The 22,894-nt window shown below is 40.5% G+C and overlaps 1 protein-coding gene across 3 annotated transcripts in view; it reads right to left on the bottom strand.

Annotated features, from left to right (window-relative positions):
* BRD10 (bromodomain containing 10) overlaps positions 1-22,596 on the bottom strand; it is a 105,242-nt gene extending 82,646 nt beyond the window's left edge. For all 3 annotated transcript variants that reach the window (XM_081103414.1, XM_081103415.1, XM_081103416.1), the window contains exon 1: positions 21,851-22,596. In XM_081103414.1, coding sequence (XP_080959540.1) covers positions 21,851-22,437 — 587 coding nt within the window. In that variant the 5' untranslated portion in view covers positions 22,438-22,596. The remainder of the gene's footprint in view (positions 1-21,850) is intronic.
* Positions 22,597-22,894: the final 298 nt, after the last annotated feature.

Here is a 22,894-nt window from a genome sequence, read left to right as displayed (position 1 = left end):
TGCTTAATATGGGAAGTGAAAAGGTCTCAGCTAGTTTTTCTGCCTAGAGCAACTCGGTAGACAGTGGGGTCATTTACTCAGAAGGTAAGAATAGGCTTAGTAAAGGAAAACAAAACAACAATGCCGGGAGCCGGTCCATCCTTACTGCTTGACACAGTCGCTGCAGGGAAGAAACATCTGCACAATATATGTTTCAAGGGACCTGGCGTATATGGCATACTGTTCTTAATATGTTTGCTCACCTTCTTGGTGCTATGTGTTTTAACCAAGGTCACCTCTCCGAGAAAGGTTGTTTCCCCCGAGAAAGGTTGTTTCCCCAAGTAGGGATTTTCCCCTGAAGTTAGGGAGGGAATAAAACCCCTTAACTAAGTGCCAGGTGGGTAGTTAATCACTTTAACTACGAACAATCACGCTTAAGCTACATAATCTTTACTCCCTGGAATGGAGGTAAGAAACGCCCTAACCTTTGGAATAGAGATTGATAGGATTGGAATCAACTGGTATAAATACAGATGTAACAAGACAACAGGACACAGAACCTAGAGACAGAACCTAGCAAGAGAACATGGCAAAAGATCCTGGACAGAACCTGGCTACAGAAGCTACAGAACCTGGATAGAACATGGCAAGAGAACCTGACTAGAACCTGGTGACGGAACCTGGCTGGAGAACCTAGCGAGGGAACATGGCTACAGAACCTGGCTGGAGAACCTGGAGAACCTGGCTGGAGAACCTAGCAAGAGAACATGGACACAGAACCTGACTGGAGATCCTAACCAGAACTTCGCTGGAGATCTTGACCAGAACTTGGCTAGAGATCCTGGCTAGGCTGCTGATCAACTGAACGCTGTCTCTGTGTCCTTCCTTCTTCGCCGACTCCGTCCACACCTTTGGGGACCCCTGGACTGCTGGGGTTGGACCCCAGCACAACAAAAGTTCAGTTTTGAATACGTTTAAAATGTGAGATGGCTATTAGATACCCAATTGAATAAAAGCAAATAGTAACCACAATAGTCTCTTGATAGTAGGAGACCAAGGGGCTGGTGAGAAGGGGAGACATTTTTATTGCATTACCTCTTGTACTATTTAATTTTTGCCACTAGATATACATATTTTTTCAATTAATAAACAATTACTAAAATAAACACTAAGCCCCCCTATATTGCTAAAAAAAAGTCCATGTATAATTACAGTTACACTTCAATTATACCATTTAGATTTTCACAATAGTTGTATTTTATATGCATAATAATTTTAATAATTTGTATTACAAATACGAGAGGCCCGGTGCACAAAAATTTGTGCACTTGGGGGAGTCCCTCAGCCCGGCCTATGCTCTCTTACAGTCCGGGACCCCTCGGAGGATGTCCACCTGCTGGCTTAGGCCCGCTCCCTGGGGAAGTGGGCCCCAGCTGGCAGTCAGACATCACTCTGGCAGCCTGGCAGCCCTCGGGGGATGTCCACTTGCCAGCAAGGAGCAGGCCTAAGCTGCAGTCGGACATCCTTAGTGCTGCTGAGGAGGCAGGAGAGGCTCCTACCACCACTGCTGTACTGGCAGCCATCAGCCTGGCTTGTGGCTGAGCAGAGCTCCCCCATGTGGGAGCGCAAGGAGGCAACCAATTGACATGTCCCTCTCACATCAATGTTTCTCTCCCTCTGTCTCTCCCCCTCCTTCTACTCTCTCTGAAAACCAACAGAAAAATATCCTCGGGTGAGGATTAACCAAAAAAAAAGCTAACAACTGATGATTACTTCTGTCTGGTTATTTTAAACTAGAGGTCCGGTGCACTAATTTGTGCACGGATAGGGTCCGGCAAGCCCACCCCAATGGGGGGGGGGGCGGAGGGGCGGGGGCCCATCTGGTCAAACTCCCAGTTGAGGGGACAATTTGCATATTACCCTTTTATTATATAACATATTTGACCGTTTTCTATTATTTTCCAAATCTTCTTCAAAGAGCATGTAGATTGCTTAGTATTTAGTATATGGAAAGGAATGAATGAATGTTAACTATTAGAAAAAAGATTTAAACTGCTAATAAAAAAATAGGTCTGTTATTCTATAACTTACGCAGTCTTGCCATGAAAGTGTTTTAAAAATAAGACTTGCACCCTGGCTGGTGTGGTTCAATTGGTTGAGTGTTGTCCCATGCACCTCTGGGTTTTGGACTCCATCCCCAGTAGGGGATGTGCAGGAGACAGCCAACTGAAGTTTCTCTCTCATTGATGTTTCTCTCTCCCTCTCCCTTTCTTCCTCTCTCTTTCTCTCTCCCTCTCTGTCTCTGTCTCTGTCTCAAGTCAATAAAAACATATTTTTTAAAAAATAAGTAACACTTGAGTATAACTAAGAACTTTTGAATTAAATTTTAACAAATTCCCTATAATGGAATTAATAAGTAGAAGAAATTACTAATGTATTGGCAATTGCACAGTAACAAAGACTTAGATAAATTGGAGTATCTGTGGTTTTCATCCTTATTCAGTAGTCTGTGGATCACCACAAACTACCATCATATTTAGTCATTTCTAGAAACTTTTATTTAGGACGTTATGCTATTAATTTTAAGGCTATGTTCTTGTAATTATATTTCTGTAACAAACTTGGGTCTATAAAAACCAAGCTGTTAAATTAAGCATTAAGCAACTGATGTCAATATGTGTTTGCAATTTCTTTATTATGTTTGTCATATTCCATTGTTTTAATTATTGGCAAACAAAGTTGTTGAAAATAACTTGGTAGACAAAAACTTAAATGGGTAAAGTTCTGTATATAACATATTTTTCCTGAGAACTGGGAGAAGACAGAAATTATTCAATTAGAAAAACAAAACAACTAAGTCCAACCTAAGTTATGCATATATTTAAATCTAGCATATTATCTAAATATCTGGCTAAAGAAAGTATTGTCTTTCTCTTCTTTCCAGCATTACTTTAGAATTCTGCTTAATGTAAAACAAAATTTTCCAGATATATTTTGATATAATCCTTCATTAAATCCATTACCCAAGAGAAACAAAGTCAAATGCAAATCAAAATTGAGAGAAGCTGAAAATTAAGGGATGGAAAAGGTTAAATTGACATTAGTTTTCTCCTCTAATTCATCTCAGATATGTGTCCCTTTTAACTTTCTAGCTTAAAAGCTTTTAATATAGTAACTCACTAAAATGGACTATCAAACTATCAACACAGCATATTGGGCCCTGTATGATCTAGCTCCATAATTTGGCCTTCCCAGTCACACTTTGTCACTACTTTTCTATATATAACTACTAGAGGCCTGGTGCACAAATTCATGCACGGGTGGGGTCTGGCCGCCCGACCCGATTAGGGTTGGTTGGGCCAAGCCGGCCAGAGGGAGGGGCCAAGAGAGGTTGGCCGGCCGGCCCCACCCCCTGGTCAAACTCCCAGTTGAACTCCCGGTCGAAGGAACAATTTGCATATTAGCCTTTTATTATATAGGATACTCTAGCCAAATTAAACTATTGGTATTCCTTAGCTATATACAGTGGCTTTTTTGCCTTTGTATTTTGAACATGCTATTCTTGTTGCCTGGAATGACCTGTATATCAACTTAGTTTAACAACTCCTATCTTTCCATATTCACCTTTGAATCCCTCCATAGTACCTATCAAATAATAAGCATTATAAATACACTACAGGCCTGGTGCATGGATTCCTGCACCAGTGGGTTCCCTCGGCCTGGCACCAGGCCTCTGGTATGCATACAAGATCTTCGGTTAATCTCTTCCCACCCTCCCCCCTTCCCTCTGAGATTCATCAGTCTGTTCCATGTTTCCATGCCTGTGCATTGAGCATCTGCCCCCTGGTGGTCAATGTGCACCATAGCTACCGATCGGATGGTCGTTTAGGCTTTTATATATATAGATGTTGAATAAAATGAACTATACCTGTCTTACTACATTAATCATACATATTTAATATAAATACTATATTCACCCCTGAAGGGAGGATATGATTCAATTCAATACCTATTAAGCTTCTCTGCACTTGAAGAGATACAAAAATGCAAATTCAATCTTAAAATTTAGTGAGGCAAATAGATATGCAAACAGTTAACTCCAATATCAAGGTATTCAAAAACTTCAGTATAAATCATATGACCCCCAAAGGTGGGTTCTGTAAGAACAGAGGAATATATGGAACCCATGCTGAAAAGAAGAGGGAGAAAGAGATGTGCAAAGTTTTCGTGTGGAGATGACAACTCTGCTGAGTTTTTTAAAGAAGAGGAATTTTTACTTGATCTAATTAAATATATCATTTGATCTTTTTTCATATGCTCATTTATTTCATTAATTCAAGAATTACCAAACAACTATTATGTATGCCCAAGACCCTGGAGATACAGTGGTGGAGAAGACATATCCTCTGCCCTAATAGAGACACAGTACAGAGAGGAAGACAGATATATTCCTAACATAATTTTTTTTTAAAAGCTATAAACATATGCAAAACAAAGACTCATGGATTACAAGGAAAAAAGCAATTAATTCTACATCAGGTTTCATAAAGGAGATGTCATCTGAGCTGAGCCTTAAAGTAATATTAGAATTTCACTAGACATAGAAAGAGACTTCTAAGTAGATAGAAAAGGCACTCAAGATGTTTTAAAATTGTTCTGAATTTGATAAAATTAATGGCCAATGACTGCAAATGGAATTCTGGAGAAAGCTCATGTCTAATTCAACACAGTGTCACTGGCAAAACCAGAATTAAACTCACTTTACTCTCAAAGGTATGACATCTTCAGTATAGTAAGTCACATATTAAGACTTTCAATGTACTAAATACCAAGAAAGCTATTTCCAAGACATTCTTCCTCTAACTTAATGCAGAACAAAACCATTACTTAAAGGTCAGAGTTAAACAAGTCTCTTTAAAAACCTAATAGTATAAACATTTGCATAATACAAGAGGTACTATTTAGATTCTCTGTTGTTATGGCTGTTAAAGGCCTAATTTTTTCTTCATTTAGTTAATTGGAGTTTTCTCCACTTGAACCAAACATCATTATAACTTACTGGATACTAGTTAATTCTGTGGTTTAAACATATGGTTCTTAACCTTTTTTGGGATCTATGTCTCTCTACTGACCTAATAAAGTTTTGCACCCTCTTTCTACAAAAACAAATTCATATTCCCTCTCTCACTCTCTCTCTCTCTCTCTTTCACACACACACTTTTGAATACTGTGGGGGTGGGGGAAGGCTGTTTAGAGCTCCAGTTAAAAACTCTAAACTTTATAAAGGCTTGGAACTCATACAGAACTATAAAAGAGAATCACAAATTAAAATACCCATCAAAAGGCTATTAGGTCAATTAATATAATACTTTACCTGACATAATTCAGAGCAATGCTATGAGAGCTAACCTTGGATCTCTTTTCATTGCTCCCCAAAATCAAATGAGAAACACAAGTAGCTGACAAGTAATGTAAGATCATACAAACCAGTTTAAATAGGTACAAGCGGATGGGAATAGGACCTAAGGTACTTAACTTCAGGCTTTTGATTTCGACCAAACTGCTAGAACCAACCACAAATTTATATGAAATACAAAGGACAAAACATGAAATGCTATCAACAAAATCCAAGACTGTGGGAGACTAGACAAACAACCTTGTTTCTTCCAACAAAATCACTGCAAGAAAGAAGGGGACAACGGTATGGATAAAGAGAGAGAAGGAGAAAGGAAAGAAAGGGAAATCTATACTTGCTATTAAGAATTCTTTTTTGTTTGATTCGGCATTATAGTTACATTTTAAACAGGAGTCCTCATCTCTGAGTTACAATCTGAAGCATTTATAGAATAATCTGCTGTCAATGATCTGTTCAAAAGATATAGAAGTTAGGTATATAGAAGACATGGATGAGGCAGAACCAGCCATAAATAAATATTGTTTGGGACTGGTTAACATGCACGAGGGTTCGAACCTTCTATTTTGCTTATTCCCCTTTCCCTTAATATATTTGTCTAGATCTCAGAAAGGAAAGGGAGAGTGAAAGAGAGAAAGAAACATCAATAATGAGAATCATCTATCAGCTGCCTCCGAACACCCCCACGGGGGATGGAGCCCACAACCCCGTATGTGCCCTGGCATGTGCCCTGACCAGATATTGAAAGGCAACCCCCTGGTTCATGGGTTGATGCTCAACCACTGAACTACACTAGCCAGGCCCGTTTTGCTTTTTTAAGTGTTAGAAATTCTCTGATTAAAAGTTTTAAAACAATGTAAAACTAATCTAAAAATAGTTTGCTTTGTGTAATATTCTATGACAAACTCATGACTTTCAATGTCCCACCATTCTTTTTTCTTTTTTTAAAAATATATTTTATTGATTTTTTTACAGAGAGGAAGGGAGAGGGATAGAGAGCTAGAAATATCGATGAGAGAGAAAAATCAATTAGCTGCCTCCTGCACACCCCCCACTGGGGATGTGCCCGCAACCAAGGTACATGCCCTTGACCAGAATCAAACCTGGGACCCTTCAGTCCGCAGGCCAACACTCTATCCACTGAGCCAAACCAGTTAGGGCCCACCATTCTTTTTTTTTAATTGATTTCAGAGAGAGAGAGAGGAAGGAGGGAGAAACATCAATATGAGAGAGAAACATCAATGTGAGAGAGAAACATCGATCGGTTGCCTCCCATACACCCCAACTAGGGACTGAACCTGCAACTTGGGCATGTGCCTTGATCTGGCAACCTTTCAGTGTAGAGGGCAATGCTCAACCAATAGAGCCACACCAGCCAGGGCTCCATTCTTTTTCAGAGGAATAATTCAAACACGTGGTATCATGTCTCCTTACTCTCCTCTCCCCACAACACTTTCATTTTTTACCAGTTACTTCTCCAAGGTGTATTCCATGTAGACATGAGCATATGAGTCTGCTTCTCTTTTCTCCTGTCTTCCCTTCATTCCAACTCTAACCCAAAATACAATGCTAATAAGGGTTGACAAGTGTAAAAGCAGTGCAAAATAAAAATACTTGAATGAAAGGAAAACTCTAAATTGTGAGGTGAAAATCAAACATGAAACAATGTAACTATATCCTGAAACATCAGTCCTCAAACCTTATTGTGCATAAAAATCAATTCAGGAGAGCAGTAAGATGGCTGCATAAGTAAATGCCGGTACTCATTGTTTCCCACACCCATATCAAAATTACAATTAAAATACAGGACAACCATCAAAATTCAGAACCATCTGAAAGTTGGCTGAATGGAAGTCCTATAACTAGAGAAGAAGAAAGCACACTAAGACTGGTAGAAGGCGTGGAGGCTTGGAATGGGCTGGTCCGACACCCATGTGTGGTGTTTTTTTTAATCAGGAGGGATATCTCCAAGGCCTCCTGTGAGGAGCTAGGGGTCTCAGCCCCAAACCAGACCCCCAGCCCAGGGTTCCAGAGCTGGGAAGAGAAGTCCCTGTAACTTTGAGCTGTAAAACCAGTGAGGATTGTGGCTGCGGGACTAGGAAGCTCCTGAAGACCCAGGTGTTTCTCTTAAAGGGCCAGAGCACGAACTTATTTGGAGTCAATCCCTCTGCTCTCCAGTGCCAGGCAGCTTTGGGGGACCCAAGGACATACGGGAAGGAACTGGATTGTCTGGCAGTGGGGTAGGAACTTGGAGGCCACTTTCTTCCACAGGGGGTGCTCACAGGAGTCACTGTTCCTGTGCTGGGACCTCCCTGGTCACAGAACTAACTGGCAGCCATATCTGACTTTCCATCAGCCTGGCTCACACTGTTCATTCCACCCTGGTGATTCCCTGAGACCCCACCCCATCTAATTTGCAGCCCCACCCAAGCTGTTTGCACCAGCTTTTACATATGAATGGCTTGTCCTGGTTCAGGCTACAGACTTTGCTAAAATCTCTCAAAGATGCAGCAGCTGGTGTCAGCATGCTCCAAACCTACCAATAAAAGGCCCAAGACCTGGCACTAGCATCAGCCTGCCTTGCTTCACAGCTGGGCCTTGCCTGGGCACTTCACAAGCCCAATACAAGTAGCAGCTATCTGCAGACCTCTCTGTAGCTCCCGCCAGGTGGTCCCAGGCAGTGGCTGACTTTGCACCTTCCAGGAGGCCCCCAGAACCGTGCATCCAGTGAACAGCTTCATACCATACCATATTATAACTCTACACATCCACAAGTGACACATTCAAGAGGCAGACTCAGAGAGCACCAAAGCTGCACTGAAGCAAGTCCTGCTCCATGGGGGGGGGGCTGCATAGCAGCTCTTCCACTGTAGTAGCAGCTGGTCCTGACAGCCAATTGGCCTGGAGGTCAATTCCTCCCAGCGACACTAACAGCAATCAAGGCTCAACTACAAGACTGTGTACACAGCCTACACAGGGGCATACCTAGAGTGCCCAGCTCAGGTGACTGGGGAGGCTGAGCCACTGGGCCCTACAGGACACCTACTACACAGGTCACCCTGCCAATTCCAGGAGACATGGCAGCGCTACTTAATACATAGAAACAAACACAGGAAAACAGACAAAAGACAGAGACAAAGAAATATGTCACAAATGAAAGAAATGGAACCAAGCAAACTACTGGATACAGAGTTCAAAACTATGGTTATAAGGTTACGCAAGGATCTTCATGAGAACTTCAAGGAACTTAGCGTGTCTTTCAAGGATCTTAGTGAGAATTTCAAAGACAAGAAAAAGGACAAGTCAGAAATTAAATACACACTAACTGAAATAAAGAATAATTTACAGGGATTCAACAGTAGAGTAGAGGATTCCGAGAATCAAATCAACGATTTGGAATATGAGGAAGCAAAAAACACCCAACCAGAAGAGCAAAAAGGAAAAAGAATATGAAGATAGTATAAGGAGCCTCTTGGACAACTTCAAGCATATCAACATTCACATCATGGGGATGCCAGAAGGAGAAGAGAGAGCAAGATATTGAAAACCTATTTGAAGAAATAATGACAGAAAACTTCCCCTACCTGGTGAAAGAAATAGACTTGAAAATCCAGGAAACACAGAGAATCCCAAACTAGAGGAACCCAAAGAGGCCCCACAAGACACATCACAATTAAAATGCTAAGGCTTAAAGACAAAGAGAAAATCTTAAAAGCAGCAAGAGAAGAGCAATTAGTTACCTACAAGGGAGCACCCATATGACTGTTAGCTGACTTCTCAACAGAAACATTGCAAGCTAGAAGGGAGTGGCAAGAAATATTCAAAATGATGAATAGCAAGGATTTACAACAAAGCTATCATTTAGAATTGAAGGTCAGATAAAGAGCTTCACAGACAAGAAAAAGGTAAAGGAGTTCATCACTACCAAACCAGTATTACATTAAATGTTCAAGGGTATTCTTTAAGAAGAAGAAGAGAAAGAAAAACAAACAATAAAATGACTACATATCTATCGACAATCTACACTAATAAAAGAGAAACATGCAAATTGGTGTCACTCTGCTACACCCACCAGCCAATCATGTGAGTATGCAAATTAACCCAACAAAGATGGTGGTTAATTTGCATATGCGGGCACGGAGCAAAGATTGAAAACAACTAGGATGGGAGGGAAGCCAGCAGGGCGGCAGAGGCGGGAGGGAAGCCCGCCTCGGCGGTTTCGCTCCCTTCTCCACTTCACTCAGGCCACAGGAAGCCCTATTCTTGCAGGAATCTTCCTGCAGTAGGCCTCTAGTTGAATCTATAAGTCAAAATAAATGAACAAGAAATCTAATGAACAAAACAAACCAGTGAATAAAATAGAATCAGAGGCATGGAAACATGGAACAGGCTGACAAATCTCAGAAGGAAGGAGGGAAGGAGGGGGTGGAAAGAGATTAACCAAAGATCTTACATGCATATATGCATTACCTATGGCCACAGACAATAGGGTGGTGAAGGCCTGGAGCGGGACGTAAGCCAGGTGAAGGGGGATAATTGGGGGGAGGGGGAAGAGGGGACACCTGTAATCCTCTCAACAATAAAGACTTAAAAAAAAAAATCATTCAGGAGTTTATTAAAAATGTAGATTCCTAATCCCTGCTCTAAGATTCTGAATTAACAGATTTAAATGTTATTCTGGGGCCAAAGAATGTGCTTTTGAACACCATTCTAATGCTGGCAATCTGGGAAACATCCTTTGAGAGACATGAACCTCCAAACCTTTGAAAATGACCTTAGAACATATAGAATGTAAAACTGTTCACCACTTACTGCTTAACTTCAAGTCAACATTTATAGAAGTCAAACAACAAACCAACCAGAAAAAGTCCCAGCCCTCATAGATTTTACATTCTAGTGAGAAAGGAGAAAGAGATATGTGTAATTAAATCATACTATAAGTTAGAATGCAATAAATGAAGGAAAACAAAGGAAGTTTAAAAAGATAGATAATGTCTAGGAAGAAGGATATTACTTTAATAGTGTGCTCAGAAAAGGCTTACCAATAAAGTAGCACCAAATCAGAAAATGAGGAAGCTAGGAAATTAGTTTATCTGTACAAAGAGAATTAATTTTAAACCTGTTTTTCCTCAAGCACAAGTATTCAAGAAGAATAAAAAATGTCTTCAATTTTATTTAATGATTATACTCTAATATATTTATCTTCCAATTTTAGTAATTCAGATGTTAAAACTGAGCTATGGATTAGCACAGAAACAATTTAAATTTACACTTCGATTTGAAAACATTTATATGTAATAAGTTTTTCAGATGGTCTGTTTCTCTCCTTCCGTGCAAATGAAGTGGACTCTGTTCTTATTTTTAAAACAAACTTGAGAAAAAACCCTGAATTCACCAGGAATTGTGTATTTAGCAGAATACTGGTGTCCCTTTATTTGTCTATTTGTTAGGCAGCCCACCACTAAAGTTGAAGAGCAGTTTAAAACATAAAATATGAATGGACATATTCCTAGAAAAATACAATCTTCCAAAACTCAATCCGGAAGAATCTAAAAATCTCAACAGGCCAATAACTATGGAAGAAATTGAAGCAGTAATCAAAAAGCTCCCAGCAAACAAAAGCCCGGGGCCCGACAGCTTCACAGGGGAGCTTTACCAAACATTCAAGGAAGAACTAAAACCTATCCTCCTCAGACTATTCCAAAAAATTCAAGAGGAAGGAACACTTCCCAGCTCATTCTATGAAGCCAGCATCACCCTAATACCAAACAGACAGAGACAACACAATGAAAGAGAATTATAGGCCAATATCCTCATGAACATAGATGCCAAAATACTCAACAAAATTCTAGCAAATCGGATCCAGCAGTACATCAGAAAGATCAAACACCATGACCAAGTAGGATTTATCCCAGGGATGCAAGGATGGTACAATATCCACAAATCAATAAACATGATACATCACATAAACAAATTGAGAGATAAAAATCACATCGTCATATCAATTGATGCAGAAAAAGCATTTGACAAAATTCAACACCCATTTTTGATAAAAACTCTCAGCAAGGTGGGAATAGAAGGATCATACCTCAACATAATAAAAGCCATATATGACAAACCCACAGCCAACATCATACTCAATGGGCAAAAACTAAAACCATTTCCCCTAAAAACAGGAACAACACAGGGATGCCCCCTCTCACCACTCCTGTTCAACATAGTACTGGAAGCACTAGCCATTGCGATCAGACGAGAAGAAGAAATAAAAGGCATCCAAATTGGGAAAGAAGTAAAACTGTCCTTATTTGCAGATGACATGATACTGTACATAGAAAACCCTAAAGACTCCATCAAAAAATTATTAGACTTAATAAATGAATTCGGCAATATAGCAGGATACAAAATTAATGCCAAGAAATCTAAGGCATTTCTTTACATCAATAATGAACTTACAGAAAGGGAGACTAAAAAAGCAATCCCATTTCCCATTTTTTGGTAAATCCCATTTACCAAAAAAATTAAGATATCTAGGAATAAACTTGACTAAGCAGGTAAAAGACTTATATGCGAAAAACTACAGGACACTGAAAAAGGAGATAGAGGAAGACATAAACAGATCAAAGAACATACCATGTTCATGGATTGGTAGAATCAACATCATCAAAATGTCCATACTACCCAAAGCAATCTATAGATTCAATGCAATCCCCATTAAATTACCAACGGCATATTTCTCAGATCTAGAACAAGCGTTTCAAAAATTCATCTGGAATAAAAAAAGACCTCGAATAGCTGCAGCAATCCTGAGAAAGAAGAACAAAGTAGGTGGGATCTCAATATCAGATATCAAGTTGTATTACAAAGCCACTGTTCTTAAAACAGCCTGGTACTGGCACAAGAACAGACATATAGATCAATGGAATAGAATAGAGAACCCAGAAATCGACCCAAACCACTATGCCCAATTAATATTCAACAAAGGAGGCAAGAACATACAATCGAGTCAAGACAGTCTCTTCAATAAATGGTGTTGGGAAAATTGGGCAGATACATGCAAAAAGATGAAACTAGACCACCAACTCACATCATACACAAAAATAAACTCAAAATGGATAAAAGACTTAAACATAAGACAGGAAACCATAAAAATACTAGAGGAATCCACAGGCAATGAAATTGCAAACATATGCCGAAGAAATTTCTTCTCTGATAATGCTCCTAGGGCAATGGAAACTAAAGAGAAAATAAACAAATGGGACTACATCAAAATAAAAAGCTTTTGCACAGCAAAAGAAACCATCAACAAAACAACAAGAAAGCACACTGCATGGGGGAACATATTTGCCAATCATATCACCGATAAGGGTTTGATCTCCAACATTTACAGGGAACTTAGGCAACTTAACAAAAGGAAGATAAACAATCCAATAAAAAAATGGGCAACAGACCTAAATAGACACTTCTCAAAAGAGGACATACAGAAGGCCGAAAGACATATGAAAACCTGCTCAAAGTCACTAATTATACGAGAGATGCAAATCAAAACGACAATGCGGTATCATCTCACACCTGTCAGAATGGCTATCATCAACAAATCAACAAACAAGTGTTGGAGAGGATGTGGAGAAAAAGGAACCCTTCTGCACTGCTGGTGGGAATGCAGACTGGTGCAGCCACTGTGGAGAGCAGTAAGGAGTTTCCTCAAAAAACTAAAAATGGAACTCCCATTTGACCCAGTGATTCCACTTCTAGGAATATATCCCAAGAAGCCAGAAACACCAATCAGAAAGGATATATGCACTCCTATGTTTGTAGCAACACAATTCACCATAGCTAAGATTTGGAAACAGCCTAAGTGTCCATCAGCAGATGAGTGGATTAGAAAACTGTGGTACATCTACACAATGGAATACTACGCTGCAGTAAAAAAGAAGGAATTATTGCCATTTGCAACAGCATGGATAGAACTGGAGAGCATTATGCTAAGTGAAATAAGCCAGTCAGAGAAAGATAAATACCACATGATCTCACTCATTTGTGGATTATAGAGAACAACATAGACTGATGATCAGGGACAGATCCAAAGACAGAGAAACAGCGATCAGACTATCAATCCCCAGAGGGAAAGTAGGGGAGGGAGGAAGTAAGGGGAAGAGATCAACCAAAGGACTTGTATGCATGCATATAAGCCAAAGCAATGGACACGGACAACAGGGGGATGAGAGCATGAGTGGGGGGATGGGGGGAGGGGCGGGGAGGTTGGGGATTAGTGGGAAATGAGGACACATTTATAATACCTTAACCAATAAAGAAATTTTAAAAAAAGGAAAAAAAAATAAAGATAAACTGTGTTCCTTGAGAAACACATGATGCTAATAAAATAAACAAAACATAAAATATGAGATGCCATAGGGAATGTAATCCCAATATTCTAATCGTGGTACGCATTTCTGTGGGTGAGATTTTCTTTCTGATATCAATCTCATACAACTGAAAATGTTACACCAATACCATAAACGACAATGTACTAGGGTAGTTCTAAATTGTAAGATTTAAGTAAAACGGTTTACCTTTAAAGTTTCTGCAAACCCAAATGTCATTATAAATTGAGATTTGAAAGAAAACTTAAGTCTAGCAAATGAGATGTATCTGAGAGAGGGTTGGGGATATCCTTTGGAAAGAGAAAGAGAAGATCCCCCAAATACTTCATGTGTTAAATAACAAATCAAACGCTTTCTGCATTATATCTTGGCAGTGTTCTTTCACTAATTCTAATTTAGAAGGTTTAAACTCTCACAAAAGAGAAATATTAGTAAAGTATTTACAAAATATAGCAAGAGGGCCCTAACTGGTTTGGCTCAGTGGATAGAGCGTTGGCCTGCGGACTAAAAGGTCCCAGGTTCGATTCCGGTCAAGGGCATGTACATTGGTGGTTGGCACGTCCCCAGTAGGGGGTGTGCAAGAGGCAGCTGATTGATGTTTCTCTCTCATCGATGTTTCTAACTCTCTATCCCTCTCCCTTCCTCTCTGTAAAAAATCAATAAAATATATTAAAAACAAAAACAAAATATAGCAAGAGATTTAATCAAGCAGTTTTACCTTAAACTGGTTATTGCAATCTGTATTCTCTTTTTTTATCTTGTAGTGGGATAGAAATGAATTTCCAGACATACATTTAAAGAAATATGCCCTAGCTGGTTTGGCTCAGTGGATAGAGCAGTGGTTCTCAACCTTCCTAATGCCGCGACCCTTTAATACAGTTCCTCATGTTGTGGTGACCCCCAACCATAAAATTATTTTCGTTGCTACTTCATAACTGTAATGTTGCTACTGTTATGAATCGTAATGTAAATATCTGATATGCAGGATGTATTTAGGCGACCCCTGTGAAAGGGTCGTTCGACCTCCAAAGGGGTCGCGACCCTCAAGTTGAGAACCGCTGGGATAGAGCATTAGTCAGTGGACTGAAGGGTCCTGGGTTCAATTCTGCTCAAGGGCACGTGCCCAGGTTGTGGGCTCAATCCCCAGTAGGGGGCGTACAGGAGGCAGCCAATCAATGATTCCCTCTCATCATTGATGTTTCTATCTCTCTCCCTCTCCCTTCCTCTCTGAAATCAACAAAAATATATTTTAAAAAAAGAAATATAAAATCTGTCAGAAGAGTTATTTTTTTCTGAAGGTACTTTCAAATAGCTGTACTCAAATGCCTTAAATATGGAAGTTTTGTGTGAGTTCTTAGCACTAGCTATTTCAAGTTCTTAAAACTGTACTTACAAAAATCTGTAGATTTTATATTTTGAACATTAAAATAAAACTGTAGAAAAAATTATCAAGTGAAAGCAAAAATTAAAAATCACCTACAGTTCCACTACTCAGTTATAACATTTAATATGAATGTATACTATCTTACAACTTCGGTGATACATATGGTTAACCCTATTTTACCAATACATAATTTAATCAAATTTGTAAATAGTAATTTCCTTTAAGTAAAATCTTTTAACCATAAAATATGCTTATTGTAGAAAATCTAGGACATATAGAAAAGTTAAAAGAAGAAAATGAAAAATAGCCATGATCTTTCTACTTAGCAATAGCCATTATTAACACTTCTTTGGTTTGCCCAAGTATTTTTTCAGTGTATATACTTAATATCCTGGCTTTTAAGCATGATTAATTCTGGAATATTCGCAGGTCCTAGGTGGGAGATAATATACAAAGGGCTAGGTGATAAATAATACTACCACTGGGGTTTATTATTCATTCCCAATTTTTAAAAAAAGCACCTCAATTAACTTAATATGTATTTTAAAGATTTATATCACTATGCAAGTTCCTTAGAAATGAAAACTGCTATTATTTGTTCTTGAAAATGAAAATTGCTGTGATTTGTTCCCGGCACCTCTAAGTTCAGGGACATAGCCTACAGATGACTTGAAAGCTAAAACACAACTACTGAAAGGGATCCAATCTTCTCTCCAAAAACATGATTTTCTTTCCCCCTGCTCCAGTTTTTCTTAGAAATAAAAATGTAGTTATAAATTGATTAAGAAGGGCACAAATACAATGAGAAACAGACAAGAAGGCAGAACACATTAGAATCTATTGGTGCATTTTTACTGTATTAAATCTAAATCAGTCTTAAATTAATATTTTCAAATGGAACAAAATTTCCTAAAATAATAAAGTCTATAAGTTTACTATATAAAATAACTTTTACTTATTCCAGAATAAATTCTTTTCATCTTCATTAACTGCCTCTTCTTAATTAACCATTTCAGCTTTTAATATATATCATACACAGTTTAATCATCTTCTTCTAAACTTTCATCTTTCCAGTAAATGTACTCAATACTTATATAAAGTTCTGCCTTTAGGTCCCCTTTGTATTTTAACTAGCGTACCTGGGAAATCTCATTCACTCCCGTTTCTTCAACCATCACCTTTCTGCAGGTTAAATCCTAATCAAATATTCTCGAATCTTGCCCTACTCACTCAAGCTGAGCTACATATGCAGCCTTCCCATAATTATCAGCTGAGTATCTTCAAATAAATGCCTCCTCTCATATTCCCTCAGAAGCATCACCACCATCACCTAGGCTTGAATTCATTTTGGACATCATCCTTTCCTTCACATCCCACATCCAATAGCTTGCCATTTTACCTGCTGAATATACCTCTTTCATATCCTCATCCACTTTTTTTTCCTACTGCCTATTATCTTTTCATGGAATTAACTCAATAGCCTTTTAACTGGTTTATCTTCATTCTCTGTTCTTCCATGTCAGCTTTCAAACTCACAATACTAGTAAAATCATGTCACCCCTTAGCTAAAACCTATGATAGAGCTATACTGCCTACATTCTAACTTCCTTAGCAAGCAATTAAGAATCTCTATAGCTTCAATCTACCTTTCTACACTTATCTGCCACTACAGCCCTTCATTATCCTAAACTCTAATGATTAAGTGATTAAGTTAATCACTGGGTATAAACTATTCCTCTGGGATACTCTGCACTCCTTTGACTCCATACCTTCGATTGTTTCTGTTTATCTACCACCTTGAAATAAGAAATAATGTCATATTTATCATTGTATCTACAGGGCTTTACTTAACATATAATAGTTCAAGTAATTGTTAAATGAACTCCTCAACTTCATCTATCAATATTCTATCCACCCTCCAAAACTTTAACCTCTAGAATAAAATCTAATGAAGTATTTTTCAATTCCAGCTCCTCCCTCCTTCCTTGCAGTTACAACTCCTTTGCACTCCCTTAATACTTTATAATAAAGCTCACCACAGTAGTCTTCAAGGTATGCACCTTGTAATATAGTTATTTCATGAGCTGAATGAACCAAGATCTACCATCCTGATTATGTTCTCTCATTTGTAAGGGAGGAAAAACTAAGGTACTAAATACAACTTCTTCAATCAAGGGTTTTCCTCCTGTAATTTTACAAAGCTTTTTGGGCTCCCCAGCAAAAAAAAAAAAATCATATGATACCACCAAATATATCAATATTTCATGATAGCCTGCAAATAGTTGCATGATTGCCAGGTGTTCTGACAATGGAATAAATTTGAGAATGAACCACAGTTTTAAGATATTTTACTTCTTATCATAACTGTATATGTACCATCTTTTAAACCTCTTGGGGAGAAAAATTGCCTTCCAAGTACCCAGCAGGTACTCAATAAATGTCTTAATTAAAATCCCTCACCCTTTCATCACTGCCCTCAATACTTAGGTTTAGCTCTGTTGGGATCACTGATGATGCCTCTTCTTTAACCACAACCTTTTAAAACTAAAAAAAGCAATCTTCTGACTATATAGCAATATTCTTAAAGCTTTCAAAAACATCATGGTTTAAAATTTGCCAGAGTCAAAAATTCTTATTACTATTTGACAGTTTCTAAAGCTTTGTGCATAATTTCCTAACTGTTAAGTATTCACTATTCCTTTCCACTTATTTTCTCCCCATTTTTAATGATAATTGATATTTCTTTCAGTTGCTTCAAATGAATGAGATCCCTTCTAAAACTATAACCTTCCTGAGAATAGATATGTTGTTTCTTGGTTCTAGTTATATTACAAATATGCATAACATGTTGGTATATATTACCAACATATATTAACATATTATACTTATAAACTACAGACATAGTGCTATTAAAAACACTACAAAAAGCAAGCCTAGCCCTGGCAGGTTTTGCCTCGTGGTTAAAGTGTGGGACACAGCACCAAAAGGTTGCTGGTTGAAGGGCAATGTACCTGGGTTGCAGGTTCCATCCCTGCACCAATAGGGGCTTGTGCTGGAGGCAACCAATCAATATGTCTCTCTCTCCCCCCTCCCACTCTATCTGAAAGCAATGAAAAAATATCCCTGGGTGAGGATTAAATAAATAAAATAAAATCTCTCTATATAAAGGGCTAATATGCGAAGTGTTCCCTCAGGAGTTCGACCAGGAGACTGGGAGTTTGATTGCTCCCGATGACGTGCACTGACCACCAAGGTGTGGCACGAACAAAGGAAGGCCCCGGCTGGCAGCCGGAAGGCCCCGATTGGCCCTGATCGCTGGCCAGGCCTAGGGATCCTACCTGTGCACAAATTTCATGCTCCGGGCCCTTAGTTTGAATACACTGACCTTGTAATATTTTCTTTCCTCACCCCAATCAATCACCCTGCGTATCTCCTGGGTTGCAGACACTATCTGGAGACCATACTGTAGCCATATAGACTATAGTTCCCGGAAACATTATATTATTTCATACCTTGCATTCACTGAAGTTCAGCATTCTGGAATGCTCATTTCAAACCCTCCAAAAAAAATCCCAGCAGCTATATTCAACTTAGAAAGTCAGTTCAAGTGTATACTTCTATATGATGTCTTGTAAGTACTGTAGTCTCTTTCCCCTTTCTCCTTCTTCCTCTCAATTGTCCCTTCCCTTCAGATTTATGTCTCCGTCTTCTTAAATTTCTCTGTACCTTGTTTATACATCCATTACAGAATCATTATCTTTTTAAAGTCTCCGTTTCCCTACTCAACTATAAACCATTTAAAAGCAGAGAACTTAACTTTTGATTTCAGGGACTTGAATGTCTTGCTCTGACAGATACCCTCATATACAATCAACAAATCTAGCCTAGCACTCTCATAGCACAGATGAAGGAATCCAGATTCAAGTTATATAATGAGTCCGAAGTACTAATTCCATTGGGCTGTTCTATATTAACTAGGGGCCCAGTAAGTGAAATTCATGCACAGGTAGGGTCCCTAGGCCTGGCTGGTGATCAGGGCCGAACAGGGCCTTCCTTCCCCCAGCTGCTGGCCAGGGCCTTCCTTTGTTCTGCGCCACCCCCTGGTGGTCAGCACACATCATAGTGAGCGGTCAAACTCCCAGGCAGTTGAACTCCCAAGGGGACAATTTGCACATTAGCCTTTTATTATATAGGATATAGCATCCTTTTAACCTAATCTAACTTGTCTTGTGCTCACTAAAGGACTCACTAGTATATAAAGCAGATGTAAAGTTCTTACTGTACATTTGAAAATAAGAGCTAATTCAATATCTAACAGAAGACAGGACAAAACTTAAATGAACCCTGGCTGGGTAGCTCAGTTGGTTAGAGTGTTGTCCGATATGCCAAAGTTGAGGGTTCAATCCACAGTCAAGAAACATATAACTATCAACCAATGAATGCATAAATAACTGGAACAACAAATTGATGTTTCTCTCCTTGCCTCTCTCTCTAAAATCAATAAATAAAAATGTAAATAAAACACACAACATACTTTAAGTGATAATATCTAAATGATTTTTTTTTTTATAGTACTAAGATACCATGTACCACTTATTTACATATAAGGTATCTGGGTCATCTATTTGCTGAAAATCTTATTTATATGGACAGTCTACAGAACATTGCTCTGGAACATCTATATATCCTAAATGCATACTGAAGAGTTGCAACCTATGCTTTTTTCTCAAAGTTGTGCCCACTCAAAGCATTTATTGAGTAGGCTAGTACATAAAAAGAAATGACTTCCCATTTTCAACCAGTGTGGTCTGGCAAACCCATTATTTATAAAACTTTTATCTGTTTAAGACCATCATATTACTTTTTGCTACTAAAATGCAAGAATTTTATCTCTCTTAAAATAATGTCACATATATATTATGTTTACAAACAACAGACTTTATAAGTTTAAATTCTAAGTAGGGATGCTATTAAATCATGTCAGAATGAGCATAAGCCCCTGGGATTGATTCTAAGCATTTAGAAATTTACCTTTACATACCTTTATGTGAAAGAGAAATAGTCTCCCTTACTCTTTTGTGGGACTCGAAAATTATTTACTATACACACAATGCTTTTGAAAATATCTGTAATTCATTCAAACCCATATGCTGCTTCTTAGCGCTTTCATACAGCCATTCTCTTGCCTCATCCTAAATCCTATTTCTACATCTATAAAACTGGATACTTGGATTAGATTAAATCTATGAGTCCTTCCACAATCTAAAATCTTGTGACATCAACTTGAGTTTATGTTGGTCATAACTACAAAACACTGTGCAGTCAAGGGTAACAAATACACTACATACAAGGATAATGTCACTAAAAAAGAGTATATAGAGTAATCTACAAAGCAAATTTGTGAATAATTGCTACCAAATAATTCTACTTTATAAAAGGATTCAAGAAGAATCCTACTGTTTTCAATGAAAGAAGTCACTGATGGTAGTGAAAACAACATAAAGAAGCCAGTTGACAAATTAGATCACTTTAAAATTACAATTATAAATCAAGGACCAAAAAATTAACAACTACTCCAGAAAAACACTAGTAGAATGCCCCGTTTCAGATATGAGAAAAATATTCATTTTATTCAACTACTACTACTATAAAGATTAACATTTATATTTGGCTCACTATGGGACCAGCACTGTTGACTTTACATGTAACTCATTTAATCCTACAGCAATCCCATGAGGTAGGTACTATTATTATCCCCATTTTACAGATGATGAAACTAAAGCCAAAAAAGTAAAGTGACTTGTTCAAGTTCACTTCAGCTAGTAAAGAGTCAAACTACCATTCAACTATTTTCAGCAACAGTCAATTATTTTTCTATTCCTAAAAAATTGCCACTTGAGAAATTAATTTGGCTTGTATAAATTACGTAATTATTAGAAATTTATACGTTTTAGTAGCCTCCATTATTTCCTCTTACTAAATTAGATATATGGGTGGAGTACACCAGCAGCACGGTGCCACCTGAAGAGCCTATGAGTTGTGGCAGAATACACACAAATATCTAAACGTATTAACAATTTTGCGTTGATGCACCCACTATAATTGCAAAAGTTCAGTCTCCTGAGATGAAGCTGAGAGAAAAGATCAGGAGTACACCAGAGTAATCATTAACCATTTAATAACTCCACAAATCTCCGATGGCCGACAATGAGATAGAAAAACGATACTATTTTTTAATGGTATGAAACTACCACCTTTTTACACGAGCTAAAATTAATTTTCCTAACGCCATTTCATCCTAAACATTTTTTTTTAAACTGTCACGCTAAAAACTCTCTAAAAGCTACGGATCCAACTTCCCTCCCACTGAAACTTTTCCTCCGCCTACCCCTGTCCTTCTCCCTACGGGCACCATTTTACTTGACATCTACAAGCTTGGCCCGCTCTCTGGTTCGGGCCTGGGCTCCCTTCTCCGCTTCTTCCCACCTGGGTGCGGGGTTCGTCCCCCCACACCCGCCCCGCCACACCCCTGTGGGCCCCCGCCCCGAGCGGCCGCTCCTCCCAGGGCTCCCCAGCCCCGACTCCGCGCCTATCAGCGGCGCCCCCCGGCCCCTGGCCCAGCCCCTCCTCGGACACGTGTGAGGGTGTGTTTTTGTCCGCCCGCCAGTCCCACCTGGGCCGGCGTCCACTCACCGGGAGAGCAGCGCCAACTTCTGCTCCAGCATCATCTCCAGCTTCTGGCCCTGCCTGGAGACCCAGTGGTCCACTCCGTGCAGGCGGTAGCACGTTTCCAGCATCGACCTGAAGTCCGCCACGAACTCGGTGATGCCCGCGTACTGGCCGCTGCTGAACTTCTCCTCCATCTTCAGCAGACACAGGCCCTGCCCGGGAGGCTGCGGGACGGAGCGACTGCCCCGGCCCCCGCCGCGCGGGCCCTCCGCCGCCGCCGCCTCCTCCTCTCCGGCGGCAACGCCCCCCAAAGGCTGCAGGAAGGGGGCGGTGAGGCCGCGGTGCTTCTCCTGCAGGAACTCGCCCAGGATGCGGTAGCCCTGCTGCAGCTCGTAGCTCAACTCCTGCTCCTTGCAGCCACTGCCCCCGACCACCATCGCCGCCGCCGCCGCCTCCTCCTCTGCCTCCTCCTCCGGGCCGTCCGCGTCTTCCCGCGAGGAGGCACCCCTCCGTCGGACCGGCCCTGAGGCCGGGGCCGCCGCTGCCACCTCCTCCTCGTCCTCCTCCTCGACTGCGGGCGGCGGCCTCTCCTCCTCCCCGGCCGGCTCCATCTCCCGCGGCGTCTTGGGCGCGCTCACGCCCCCGGCAGGCCCAGGTTGGGCGATGCGGGGCGGCCGCTCGAGGCGCCGGGGGACGCGTGAGCGCGGGCCACCTCCTCAGGGCGCCGCCGCACCGCGCAGCCCCAGCCGCATCGGGCCTCGCTCTCCTCCGCAGCCGGGTCGGCTCCGTGCGCGCGGGGGTCTCGAGCTCGCCGCCAGCGGGGCGGGGTTACATGGCGCGCGGGGGATGGGGGAGAGAAGAGGAGAGCCTAGGTGCCCTCCTCTCCCCTCCCCCCGGCGGCGGCGGCGCGCGCGGCCCTCGCCGGCCTCACCCCTCCGCGCCCCGCCCGCGCTTCACCCGCCGGGCCCGGCCGGGCCGCCGCGGCCTCGGCGCCCCACCCCCTCCCGGGCCGGCGAGGGGACGGGGAGGGGGCGAGGACGAAGTGCGGGTCCTCTCGCCTCCCCGGAG

Source organism: Myotis nattereri (genome assembly GCF_964212035.1).
Source record: "Myotis nattereri genome assembly, chromosome: 12".
Lineage (NCBI taxonomy): Eukaryota > Metazoa > Chordata > Mammalia > Chiroptera > Vespertilionidae > Myotis > Myotis nattereri.
This window is presented reverse-complemented; position numbering and strand designations above follow the sequence as displayed.